Source organism: Barbus barbus (assembly GCF_936440315.1).
Source record: "Barbus barbus genome assembly, chromosome: 17".
Lineage (NCBI taxonomy): Eukaryota > Metazoa > Chordata > Actinopteri > Cypriniformes > Cyprinidae > Barbus > Barbus barbus.
In genome coordinates, this window is record NC_136745.1 from 21945005 (window position 1) to 21957931 (window position 12927).

At 37.3% G+C, this 12927-nt stretch overlaps 1 protein-coding gene across 1 annotated transcript in view; it reads right to left on the minus strand.

The window, feature by feature from the left end:
• The window catches only part of LOC306883072 (glutamate receptor 2), a gene marked incomplete at its 3' end in the record, with an annotated part of 30781 nt that extends 25304 nt beyond the window's left edge, over window positions 1-5477 (minus strand). Inside the window, exon 1 of the mRNA XM_079438152.1 lies at window positions 5345-5477. Within this exon, the coding sequence (XP_079294278.1) occupies window positions 5345-5432 (88 nt within the window). The 5' untranslated portion in view covers window positions 5433-5477. The remainder of the gene's footprint in view (window positions 1-5344) is intronic.
• Window positions 5478-12927: the final 7450 nt, after the last annotated feature.

Here is a 12927-nt window from a genome sequence, read left to right on the forward strand (position 1 = left end):
GACTCTTGCACCACACTAACTGTTGCACGCCACCTCAGACTACAATTCCCATCATCCACTGCACTGACAACACACACAGCTGATTGCACTGATCACACACCCTACATAAACCATGGACTTCCTCTTCCTCTCTGCCGAGTATTGTATAGCATATATCACTCTCCTAGCGATAGCTACTCTACAGAGCCCACTCAGTTATCATAGTCTTGCCTTGCCTTGTGTGTTTTCTAGTGTTTTGATTCTTGCCCGTGTTTCCTGGTTTACCTCTTTGCCTTGCCGTTCGAACTCTGTTTGCACCTCTCTTGGACTATTGCTTGTGTGCCTGGATTATCTCTCTGCCTTGCCCTGTTGGATATTGTTCGCCGATCGTCGACCCACGCTTGCCCTAGGATTACTCTTTGTCTTGCCTGTGTTGTTCCTGTTTGCCACTGAATGAAACTTGCTTCTTTTGTAATCACGCCTTTGAATAAAGCTTGCAAATGGATCCGCACGTCTCACGTCTTGTTCGCCCCGTTACAGTGTCAAGTGAATTTATGAGTTAAATCTATTAAATAATTTAATCAGTCAGTTTGTTAAAAAAAACACTGATTTATTCAGGAACAAACGAGTGACTGCCTATTTACGTGAGTCACTGAATCATTTATTCAATCGATTTGTTATGTTTTTTAAAATAGGCTGAAGCAAACAAAAATAAAAAATCATTCAGAACCTCTGAATGTAAATTGCATGTTATTTTATTTAGTACCCTAATGTTCAGATTAGAATATGACAATCATCATGAGAAAAAAAGTGACTCTCTATATATCCACAATTGTACGTCTCTAGTTCAGAGCTATAAACAATATCCATTTTTATACACGAGAGGCAGACAGGTTTGAGCACAGACTAAAAGAGAGGCCATATTGAGATGTTAACCAGTACTGACTCTCACTCATTTGTCATGATGAGATGATGTACTGGACTTAAACCGAAATATGACAAAGCTACGCTGCCTCACACGACTCAGCCTTAAAAGCTCTTATTGGATGGCACACAATTACTGCTTCCTTCTGTATGAGAAGACTAGAGAAAGTGGAAATCGAACTGTCAGATAATTTATGCAGGCCATTTCTGTTATGTAGCTGCAGCCAGGGAAAAAAGGGCTTTTAATAGATGGGGGTCATCCCTGTGCGGGGAGCTGCTGTATACTGCACTTCAATGAAGACGTCTTCCCAACACAGCCTCTTTCAATTGCCACAGGGAATTTTCATCTTTCATTCTTGCTCGCTTTCTTTCAAATTTGCTTTTCTTTATTTTCATGCATTGTCCAACTTGCTTAGAATTCCTTTTTACTAGCATTTACCAAAATTTTGAACAGTAAATAAAACCAAGTTACTCATCAGTTGCTTAGTGACTTCATTGGGAACTGTGACATAATGCATGTTTTAAGACAAATTACTGTATAACTATGATCATTTGATGCTTGTTGATGTAAGTGATGTAACAATTCAAACCAAACCATCTTTTAAAGAAAAAATCTGTTGCTTTTACCTTGTTGGAAAATATAAGGCTTAGCTAATATTAGACAATGCAAATGTGAAATATTCCTGCATTAAGCCACCAAAACGGAAATATGAGTCATACTGCGACAGGTGCAGTTTTGCCAACAGACAATGTCAGTCATAATAACAAAAAGGTATATATATTTTAGTAAAATTATATGCAAAATACAATTTCATGGTCAGAAAGAAATATTTAAATAAATGTTCTCAATTCACTTGGCTTCGGCAGGTGTGTCAAAGTTTATTTTGGATCCTGACTTCAAATCATTCACAGTTTCTAATGCTTTTTTCTGTTCCGTGCTTTTTCTCAGCAGTGTAGCACTAAAGCCTTTCCCAGGCTGCTGTGTGACAGCCGGATCAGAGTGAGCACTCCTGAGAACCCTACTGTGTCAGGTAGGAAAAAACAGCAGGTCTCTTTAATTGAAAAGGGATCGAATCACCCAGTTAGCGGAGGATAGTCCAAGGACTGTGTATGTACTGACAAGAAGCAAGGATTGAAACACACGCAGCTATTGATCATGATCACGTAATTTATTTCCCATGGTTAATAGATTTCACACACTCCCAAACTAGATTTGCAGCGAGAGGATATCAGCATAGATAGGTTGCTTGCTGTATTTATGGATTCTGATATTTCTAGGGGTTTATGTCTGTATGTTTCTTGGTTAGAGCATTTAATGAAGCACAAATGCACTGAAGCGAGTTCCAACCACAGTGGATATCAATAAATGCTCCCAAATGGAAGATTTTCAGCTTACATGTAAATGAACATCCTGAGAAACTACTTAGAAAGCAAAATTACTCATAAGACACATAGCTGATTTCACATTGATTAGTCTGAGTAAATATTTTGATATCCAAAATAATCAATCAGAAGATATCATTTTTTATCAAGACAAATACTAATACATAACACACATTTACTAGTGTGTACAGGATTGTGAGTTGCACATAACTATACTAAAAGAAGATACATTTTTCATCCCATTAATTTAATAATTAATCTTTAAGAAATGCCAAGGAGAGGCAGAATCTTTAACCGTATTTATCTACAACTAATCTGTGTTATATTTTGTGTAATGTCAGCAAACATGCTGCAGATATGTCTTCCAGATAAATGGAAAGCCTAAGGAAAGCTGACCAGCACATCTGCTTTCTTGATTCAAATATATGCATATAAGTATGACTCATAAATCCACTAAATTAGATTGTGAGGCCCTGTGCAAACATAAAGCTTTCATGTTTAAAAGCTGGGGTCTTTTATCATTCAGTCTAACCTATTTGTCTTTTTTAATTGTTTTGTTTGTTCAGAGAGGTGGGCAAGCAATCATGGTCAAATCAGAGCCTGTTATTTAACATTATCGTTTTTAATAGTTCTTAACCTACCATTAATCATGGCACCTTAACATAAAATATGTTAACTTCAACACTTCTTGAGAACACATTTCTCAGTGGATATCAATTTGAAGCTGCAAATGACAAACAACCAAGCCGTATTTATAGAAAAGAAGCACAAGTGCTTTTCAGGTTATCAGATATTGTGAGCGGGCTGATTCACATCTGAAGATAAGAGCTGGTATAAAACACAGCATCTTGCCAACAGTCTCATTAGCTGTATTTCCTACCAAGGTGGCACATCTTGTTGTTTGTCTCATTAAAAAAAAATAAACATTTAACACTGAGCCATTCGCTCTATCTGTTCTGGAGTTGTCATACTTCAGTAACAAGATCGTTCTGACTCATTCCTAACCAACAACACAGAGCAAATGTCAGGTTTAGAGCGTAAATGTTTTCCGAACCAACAAGACCCGTGAAGTCTTTCCTATACCAGAGACCAAAGACCTAGTCAGATCTGTTGGATCATAACATCCACTGTGTTCTTCACATGCTTCATGTTAAGTAAAACACATCATGACTGATCTACATCCATAGGAAGTGTGTCTAAATGACATAGAATGTGGTCTAGGTTAAATACGGCTGATGGATACAGTCTCCCCAGGTGCTTTTAGAAGAAGACACTAAACTCTATGAGAAAGATGGAAATGATAAAGCGGTGCCTGTAAATGCATAGTGCCATCTAGGGGTTTTTATGTATGAGAAATAAAAGGAACAATGCCTGAAAGACCTATTGTTACAACAAAACACTCATCTTGAAGAAATAATGATTTCGAGAGAGGTGAGATTAAAGTAAATTTAAACTGAAAATTGTAGATTACATATGCAAGACTGACCCAGTTAAAAGACAAAATTGACATACATTCTCAAAGACAAAACCCATGGGATGCGTACTTTACAAACAGGGAACACATCTGTATGCTAACTGGCATTCAAACATTTCCTAGTTTTTCAATAAATATACATTGAAAATCAAGTAATAGATCATACGTGCTACAATATCAAGGAATAGGTTTAAAAATTAATCCGTAATGAACAGGAAACTAACACATTCATGACCATCACTGTATAGAATGTTCTTATATGGTGCTCATGAGGAAAAAATGATAACTGAACCTTTTGAAGAGAGTTTCTTCAACAAGAATCCTTTTTGAAATATTGCTTAGCAACAGCCCACTGAATACTAAATGAAATCCTTGAAAAATAAGTGATCCACTTAATAAAGGCTTCATTTATTCATGATAATCTCATAAAGTTCTGTGCTGATTAAATCTAATGCAGTGATGGGCAAAAAAAGTATAAAAGAGGTTTCTCGTGCATTGGAAATGTCTTCGTCTTACTCTTTTGACCATTTCAGGTTCAACAGGCTACCCACATTAACACAGCAAACATGTTTATGCATGTTTTATCAACTGTATGTGTTAACAACTGTATGTTACCTAGCCTCATGATGCTGATAGACCACAAAACAAATCCTACAAAATAAAATATTATGCCATAGTTTTACATGGATGTTTAATGGCATACATTTTGTCTGCATTAATGACTACTTAAGATCTAAAGATCAATTGGTGATCTTTTAACATTATTTATTTTCTTTCTTTCATGGAATAACTCTAGCATTAAAGCATTAGAGCATTAAAAACCTTTGGGGCATAACATTGAAATAACCACTTTTGCATAACTTATAATAATAATGCAATTTATAACACTACTGTGTGTGACGGAAGCTGCCAATATAGGCCAGATTTGCACATCTGTCGTGACCAATCCATTACATCCCACTTATGCAAAACAATTACCTGAAGCACTACAGGTGTTTTAAAAAATGCCATTGGTGTTGATCATGATGTCAAAAAAATGACATCGTGGCCTTTCACCCCATTGTACCCAAAGATAGAAAACAGTGTGTGTGTGAGAGAGGCTAAAAAATATAAATAAATAAATAATTAAAGCTACACAACATGCTAAAAGGACGTAAGTGAAAGGGTCATAACTTGGTCAAATTCTACATCATAAATAAATAAAATTCTGTAGATCTTTTAAACTTGTAATAAAATATATATATATATATATATATATATAATAATGTCAAAAATATTGCTTCCTGTGCCAAAAACGATAGTATTTATAGCATTTTCTTTGCCGAAAACGGAGGGAAATGACCCGAAGACAATAGCATGGTTAAGCAGCTTCTGATGATGAGAGCTCATTCTCATCTCCGTTACTGTGGAAACCAACTTCACATCCCTCTATACACGAATTCCTACCAATAGCCACACTAAAACTTCAGCATTCAGACTATTCATTCCAATTGCCAAAATCTGCTTTTGTTTAAAATACATAAAAACAAACCCCCGTAAACTATGCAATCACGTGTATATATATAAAAAGGTGACATAACTTACAGCAGTTAGTTACAGCGAAACTGTTAGCTACTTCCAGATTGTCGATGTGAGGCGTCAGTCTAAATTCAGCCGTTCCGAACTGAACCATTCCGATCCGAAACGCGCTGTACTCCTGATCAGCTCCCCTCGGAAACAAGCCCCCTGCACGACACACACAAAATGTATGTTAAACAATTATACTGTACACACGAATTAAAACGTTCATTTTACAAAAATGACGCCCACACTAAACATACCAATTTGAACACTTGGAGAGCCTCCAATTGTCAACCCACATAAGAGGGAAATGAGGCAAATCGATAAATTCTTAAACTGTTGCATCTCCACGACAGTGTGTGTTCACCCACTGTATGAAGGAAATATCTGTCGTTTACAGTGTTGAATCAAATCCGTAACATATTGAGGCGTTGCTGGAGAATGACGGCGGCTGCTGTCTGCAGGTGGTTCCTCTATCGCGGACTCCTGCCTCAGTCCCGCTTCTGGAGGAATAATGCAGATTTATCTCTCTCTCTCTCTCTCTCTCTCTCTCTCTCTCTCTCTTTCGCTCTCCTCCCTCTAGTCGCGCGCCTTCTTATGAGTTGATCCCTTCATTTACATACAGGAGCACTGCACACATACACGGTAATCGGCGACGAACGATAATAAGAGCAGGGAGGTGATTGAAATTAGAAATCATTTTTAAGAACTACTTCAAAACACACGTGTCATTTTCCAAATGTTTGTGTTTGTTTTGATTGCAGACGTTTTTGAAAAAAAAATAAATAAATAAAAATTCTAAACACATTTTGATTTAATGACAAGTTCAACAACAACAACAACAACAAAAAAGTGCTAAAAATAATTAGGGGGTGTAACCATTATATGGGGTTGTAACCAAAATGTCCTTGCATCTTGACTACAGGTTTAAATAATTGAACACATTTTGAAAAAAAGTTTTCAAACATGTATTTCTAGGTAATGTTTGAGTCGTTAAGTTGATCCTACCACACAGTCATGAGGGTCTAAAGGGGTGTTGTCTGTTTTGTTTTGTCTAGTCATATGACAACAAAATGGCTTCCTGCATGTTGGTTATGCCACACTGACTTTGATTTGGTTGACACCAGTTGTTGTTGTTTTTAACACAAAATTGCTTCAATGCATTTTAAATATATAATAATGATAAAAGATTGTGCCAGGCTTATGGAATAACTACTTTGTCAAGAATTCCAGTGTCTTAATATAGATATATATATATATATATTAAAATAGACATACGTTTATTTCCCAAACACAACCTCTGGATATGACACTGAGCACGTGCACTCAACTTCTTTGGTCGACCATGGCGAGGCCTGTTCTGAGTGGAACCTGTCCTGTTAAACCGCTGTATGGTCTTGACCACCATGCTGCAGCTCAGTTTCAGGGTCTTGGCAATCTTCTTATGGCCTACGCCATCTTTATGTAGAGCAACGATTCTTTTTTTTCAGATCCTCAGAGAGTTCTTTCCCATGAGGTGCCATGTTGAACTTCCAGTGACCAGTATGAGAGAGTGAGAGCGATAACACCAAATTTAACACACCTGCTCCCCATTCACACCTGAGACCTTGTTACACTAACGAGTCACATGACACCGGGGAGAGAAAATGGCTAATTGGGCCCAGTTTGGACAATTTCACTTAGAGGTGTATTTACTTTGTGGCCAGCGGTTTAGACATTAATGGCTGTGTGTTGAGTTATTTTGAGGGGACAGCAAATGTACACTTTTATACAAGCTGTACACTCACTGTTTTACATTGTAGCAAAGTGTCATTTCTTCAGTGTTGTCACATGAAAAGATATAATAAAATAATTACAAAAATGTGAGGGGTGTACTCACTTCTGTGAGATACTGTATATATATATATATATATATATATATATATATATATATATATATATATATATATATATATATATATATCAGATGCTGAAAATGCGTTCACAGAAAGCTGTGTTCAATGCATTTTTTATATTTCTCTCTTAATAAAGAGAGAAATAACGGTTTCATTTCCCTGGTACTTGAAAATGGACTTTATAAATCTAAGATTAAAATTATAAAGGAAGTTTCTTTGTCTGATAGATATTCTGTTCATTTTCCTCTTTTGAAATGTGATGACTCACTCAATGAGAACAGGCGATCATAAATAAATTAATATTTTATAATCATACAGAAAAGTGCTAAATTACACAAGTTTTACCATCCATAAAAGCTAAATACAGAGCATATCTCCATGGCATTACTGTGGTATATGTGAAGAGGGATGTAGCTAGGAATTCTGGGCCACTTACCTTTTTCAAAATAAAATTAGAAATTGTTGGGAGTCCCATAGATCTGCGGGCGCTTGAGTCATTCCCACCACTCGCTATGGCCCTGGACTACCATACAAGACTTCCAACATGCTGTCCACATCTGTGAGCTTGCATTGCCTTCAGGACCATGGACAGGTCCCTCTCACCTCCACAAAACAAATGACATGAAACCTAAATTAATTTGATGAGCTGAACATACAGCCATGTGTCTTTATATCTCTGGATTTCCATTCTATGATGGAGCAAATGTAATTAAAATTGCATTAACATTTTGCATTGCACAGCTTTGAACAACCTCTTGAGACCAGTCCGGACTGTTTCTTTTTTCTTTTTCCTTTTTTTAACACTTTTTTTTTACACACATGAATCTTACAACAGTCTTACATTACATGCAGTCTCTGATGAAAGACTTGACTGCTTTCATTGCTGAATATATAATGGAAATGAATCTACTAATAGTGCTCACAGATCTGATTGAATTTTGGAAACATTCTGTTTCCTCCCCTCCCTTCAGCATAGACCACAGGCAACACCTTAATCATCCTCTCTTACGTCTCCCCAACCGCCATGTCCCAGTTTCATTCCCCTCGGCCCATGCTCCATACTGCATGAGTTGCTATAACAAGATCCCAGGCTGGAATATGTTTCCGGGTTAAATTGCAAATATAAAAATTGAGCTCACTGAAGTGATAAATGGAAAATTAAATATTTAATGATTAAAAAAACGACAATGCGTTTTTCTAAAGAGAGGTGAAGATAACCATAACTCACTTTCAATCATTCGAGCTCAGGTAACAGTAACTTCTAATCCCTTCACAAGCATATTTTAACTTAAATCAGTGTTGCTGTAATTCCCTTCACAAGCAATTATTATTGTTTATACAAATAAGATATTCCCAAGAATGTGCTAAACACAAAAATCTCAAAACAGTGAGGTTGAATACATTTTTGCAGGCAATACAAACATGTATGGATAGCCTGTTTATTTTTGTAGAATTAAGAAGATGAGAATGACTAGTAGATGCATTACTGAGAAGCAAAATTTAGCAACTAATCTGATCCATTTAAGCTTTAGGATATGCTGTGCATGGCACACATACATGCTCTCGCTTTCTCTCTCTGTGTCTTCTGGCACTCTTCAATGTCATTTTTCATGCTCGTGGCTGTTTATCAAGTGGGTCGTCCTCACATTAACACGTTACTGCTCCATCCTCTCTTCTCCTCCTGGATAAGCCCCCGTGAATCTGCACATATATAAGCAGAAAGAGCATTGCAGTGGGCAAGGAGACTGGCTGCAGGACTAATGGCCATTTCTCACAGCATGGACCTAAGCGTGACACACTGAGAGAAGTTTACATGATATAGTATGCGGAATAAAAGTATTAATTTCTTGAAAAAAAATAAAATATTTAAATAAAATATTACCATAAAAATATTAGTCAGCAAAAAACTATTAGAATAATTTCTGAAGGATTGTGTGACACTAAAGACTGCAGTAATGGCTGCTGAAAATTCAGCTTTGCCATCACAGGAATAAATAACATTTTAAAATATATTAAAATAGAAAACAGCTAAATTATTAATTATTAAATATTATTAATTTCAATAATATTTAATAATATTTCACAAATAAATTAATGCAGCCTTAATGAGCACAAGAAACCTTTTTTCATAATTCCAAAATTGTATATATATATATATGTGTGTGTGTGTGTGTGTGTGTGTGTGTGTATATATGTATATGTGTGTGTGTACAATATTGGAATTATATGGAAGAAGGTCTTTTGTGCATTAATTTATTATTCATTAATGAATTTATTATTATTTAGTTTTAATATTAAAGACATAAAGATCAAGAGTGATCACAAAGATGTGAAAAATATTTCAGCATTTGGTCATATTAAAGCATATGGACCTCCCCTCATATATGTGCACTGTGGACTAGAGATGCTTTAATCCATGGTGACATGACATTGAGGCCATAATCAGCAGTGTCACCCATGCAACATGCAGCTAAACTGGTCAGACAAAACGTGTGAGAGAGTTGGAGGTTAGAGGAAGAGATGAAGAATGAAAAAGACAAAGAGAGGCAGAAAAAAAATGACTTCTCATCATCCATTTCCTCCACACATCATTTCACCCCCATTCTTGCCCTATATCCAGTTCTGTCATGCCTCCATTTGAAAAATGCCAGCCCTTTCAAACACCCAAATTTATGCACACTATCACGCATACACACACTCCATGTCAAAAAGTCAGCCCATCTGTCTGGGTGTTTGCAAGTAACCTTATCATCAGTCTCAGCTCATGATAAAATTTCCTCTTCACACTAAGACTTCACTCATGCGTGGATGAGAGGCAGTGACACTGGAAAATTTGGCATTGGGAATGATGCTTCCAATGATTTATTTTTTTTTATTGCCACCGCTTCTGACTTGTCTTAAATACCTAATAAAACATCAGCTGAAGATTATGTCACTATATATTATAATTTTAATTTAATTAATTAATTTAATTTTAATAAAGGCCAGTGTTGGATGTAGAAGCTGCAAGAAAGAATTCAGAAGCTGTCATTCCACCTCCACCTCACCCAGTGTGTGTTCAGGTTGTATTAGGCAGTAGTCTATCTGATATAGGTTACAGAGTGAACTGACCGGTGGGGTGGGAGGACAGATAACCAGCAGGAATCAGACAAGCTGCTTGAAACAATGTGTGAGACAGCAATCATGGGGAAAACGCAGAGGCGAACGCATGTGGGTGGGCTTGGAAACACACACTGAGTAGTGTCACGCTCAAACACACAACTGCCAGCTGCTGAAAATAATTTTGAAACTGTTGAGAGTCACATTTTTGAAGAGTGCTTTACCTGTATTATTCGAGTCAGTCTTCTAACTTAAATTTCCCCTGCTTCGACAAGGGCATATTTCTATATTGTGCATTGTAATATCAAAATGACTGATGCATGAAACATTTCACCAAAGCTGGATTTTTTGTGCTTATCAAACTGATATCCGCATATTCAAAGGCATACACCTCCATGTTTGCCTGTCTAGTTACACAAAAGCAGCAGCGCTACCACAGTAATTAGTCAAATGACTGTGGAGGAGGATCTCGCAGTAAAATGCTCAGAGGGAGGAAATACATGTAAAGCAATTGGCTAGATAACTGAGAACAGTTTTTCAACACTCCATCACACATTTTTGTGATTTTGATATGTATACTGTAGTCTCTTTAGTGAGTAAGTTCATAAGTTGGACCCCTAGGGGGCTCTATAGTGCATCTTAACATTTTGAAGTCTGAGGGTTTAATCAACTTTAAGTTAAAGTAGGCTACTTAAAATACATAATAGATCATCAAAAACATGTCCAGATGAAGGTCTTTATACTAAAAACACTGATTTCTTCAGCAGTCTGAATCTAATGTGACAGCTTTAAAGGTTTTATAAACAGACCTGGCTCCAGACACGGTCAACCCTGGGAGACAGGGGAAATATATCAGCAAAATCACACAGTAGCTGTCTCGGTGTCTGTTGCCATAGCAACTAACTAACCATTCGACACATGCTCTGCAACTCTGTGTATACCACAAAGATAATATGAGGAAAAAAAATGGTCACGTTCACGACTGTTTCTTCTTGCACTTCCCTTTTTATAAACAACTTCAGGTTTCTTTTAGATTTATTGGCATGGCCTATTTGTTGTGTGAATTTGGCAGCTAGGGAGGGGTGGGGCATTCTCCATTTAGCACACTTCATTACATTCCAGACAGATTTCATATTCCGACTAGTGCAAAGACACCCGTAGGTCAATCTGCCAGCATATTTCACAGCATTATGAATACTGGTGCTTTGGTTGGGCGCAGGAACAGGTCAGACCCTGACTCCCAGACAGCTTTAGTGTCTTAGGTCTCATGCTAGGTCAGCAACACACATTACAATAAATCAGCAGGACTTTTAAACAGCCCTTGTAACTTTAATATTATGGCATTTAATATTATAGTTCACCCAAAAATTAAAATTTGATGTTTATCTGCTTACCCCCAGGGCATCCAAGATGTAGGTGACTTTGTTTCTTCAGTAGAACACAAACAAAGATTTGTTTTTTACCTCAAACCATTGCAGTCTGTCAGTCATATAATGGCAGTCAATGGGACCCACAGCTTTGAGGAAAAAAAAGAAGAAAAAAAAACATACAGACAAAACCAAATTAAACCCTGTGGCTCGTGATTGTTACGGAAGCAGGACTCAAACAGAGATATTAGTGAAATAACAGGTATTTATTGAAGAACAGCAGAGCAGATGAATCAGGATATGGTGAGAGAGCAGTTCGATAGACCAGTATAAGTGCGATGAGACTGTAACTTGGAATCTTTGTCTTGACAGGAATTCTAGGAACAAGGAGCTGAACACACATCTCACACAGGCGGTTTCTGGGACTGAACACTGGAGCAGACAGACTGGAGAACACACGCTAGAGAGAACACTGGAGGGAAGTATACAAGGAGGTAAGTAGCAGGTAATTCGCTGTGGTATCATAAGCAGTCCTCTTCATCAAAACGAGACCGGACAATGAGGTGTGTGCTTTTATGGCAGAGGTGATTAGTGGCCAAACGATGTGCAGGTGTGTGATTCAGGTGAGGGAGTGCGCTGTGATTGGCTGGTGATAGAGCCTGGCCGATCTGTAACAGTGATGATACATTGAGGTCTTAAGACACGAAACAATCGGTCTGTGCAAGAAATTTAACAGAATTTATATAATTTTTTACCTCTGATCGCATGCGCGGAAGCGATCTGTCGCGTGTATACGTCACTCGTTTGTTTATTGTTTTGATCGCTTCAGTGCATGCGTCTACTATGCCAGAACTACTATGTTGTGAACGTGCTCAGAACAGTTGGATATTGCGGTGAATCAGAGGTAAAAATTATATAAATTCTGTTCAGTTTCTTACACAGACCGATTGTTTCGTGTCTTAAGACCTCAATGTATCATCACGAGCGCAGGGTTTAATTTGGTTTTGTCTGTGTGTTTTTTTTTCTCTCTCAAAGCTGTGGGTCCTATTGACTGCCATTATATGACTGACAGACTGCAACGGTTGTACGATGCACACTTGAGGAGGATACAGGAACACGCAGACAGGATGTAACTCAAAATAACAGTCTTTAATAAATCCAAACAAGGCAGGGCAAGACAAGGCAAGGCTGACACAGACAGGAACACTGGGGAGTAAGAAGTAGACCAGACAACACAAAACTGAAC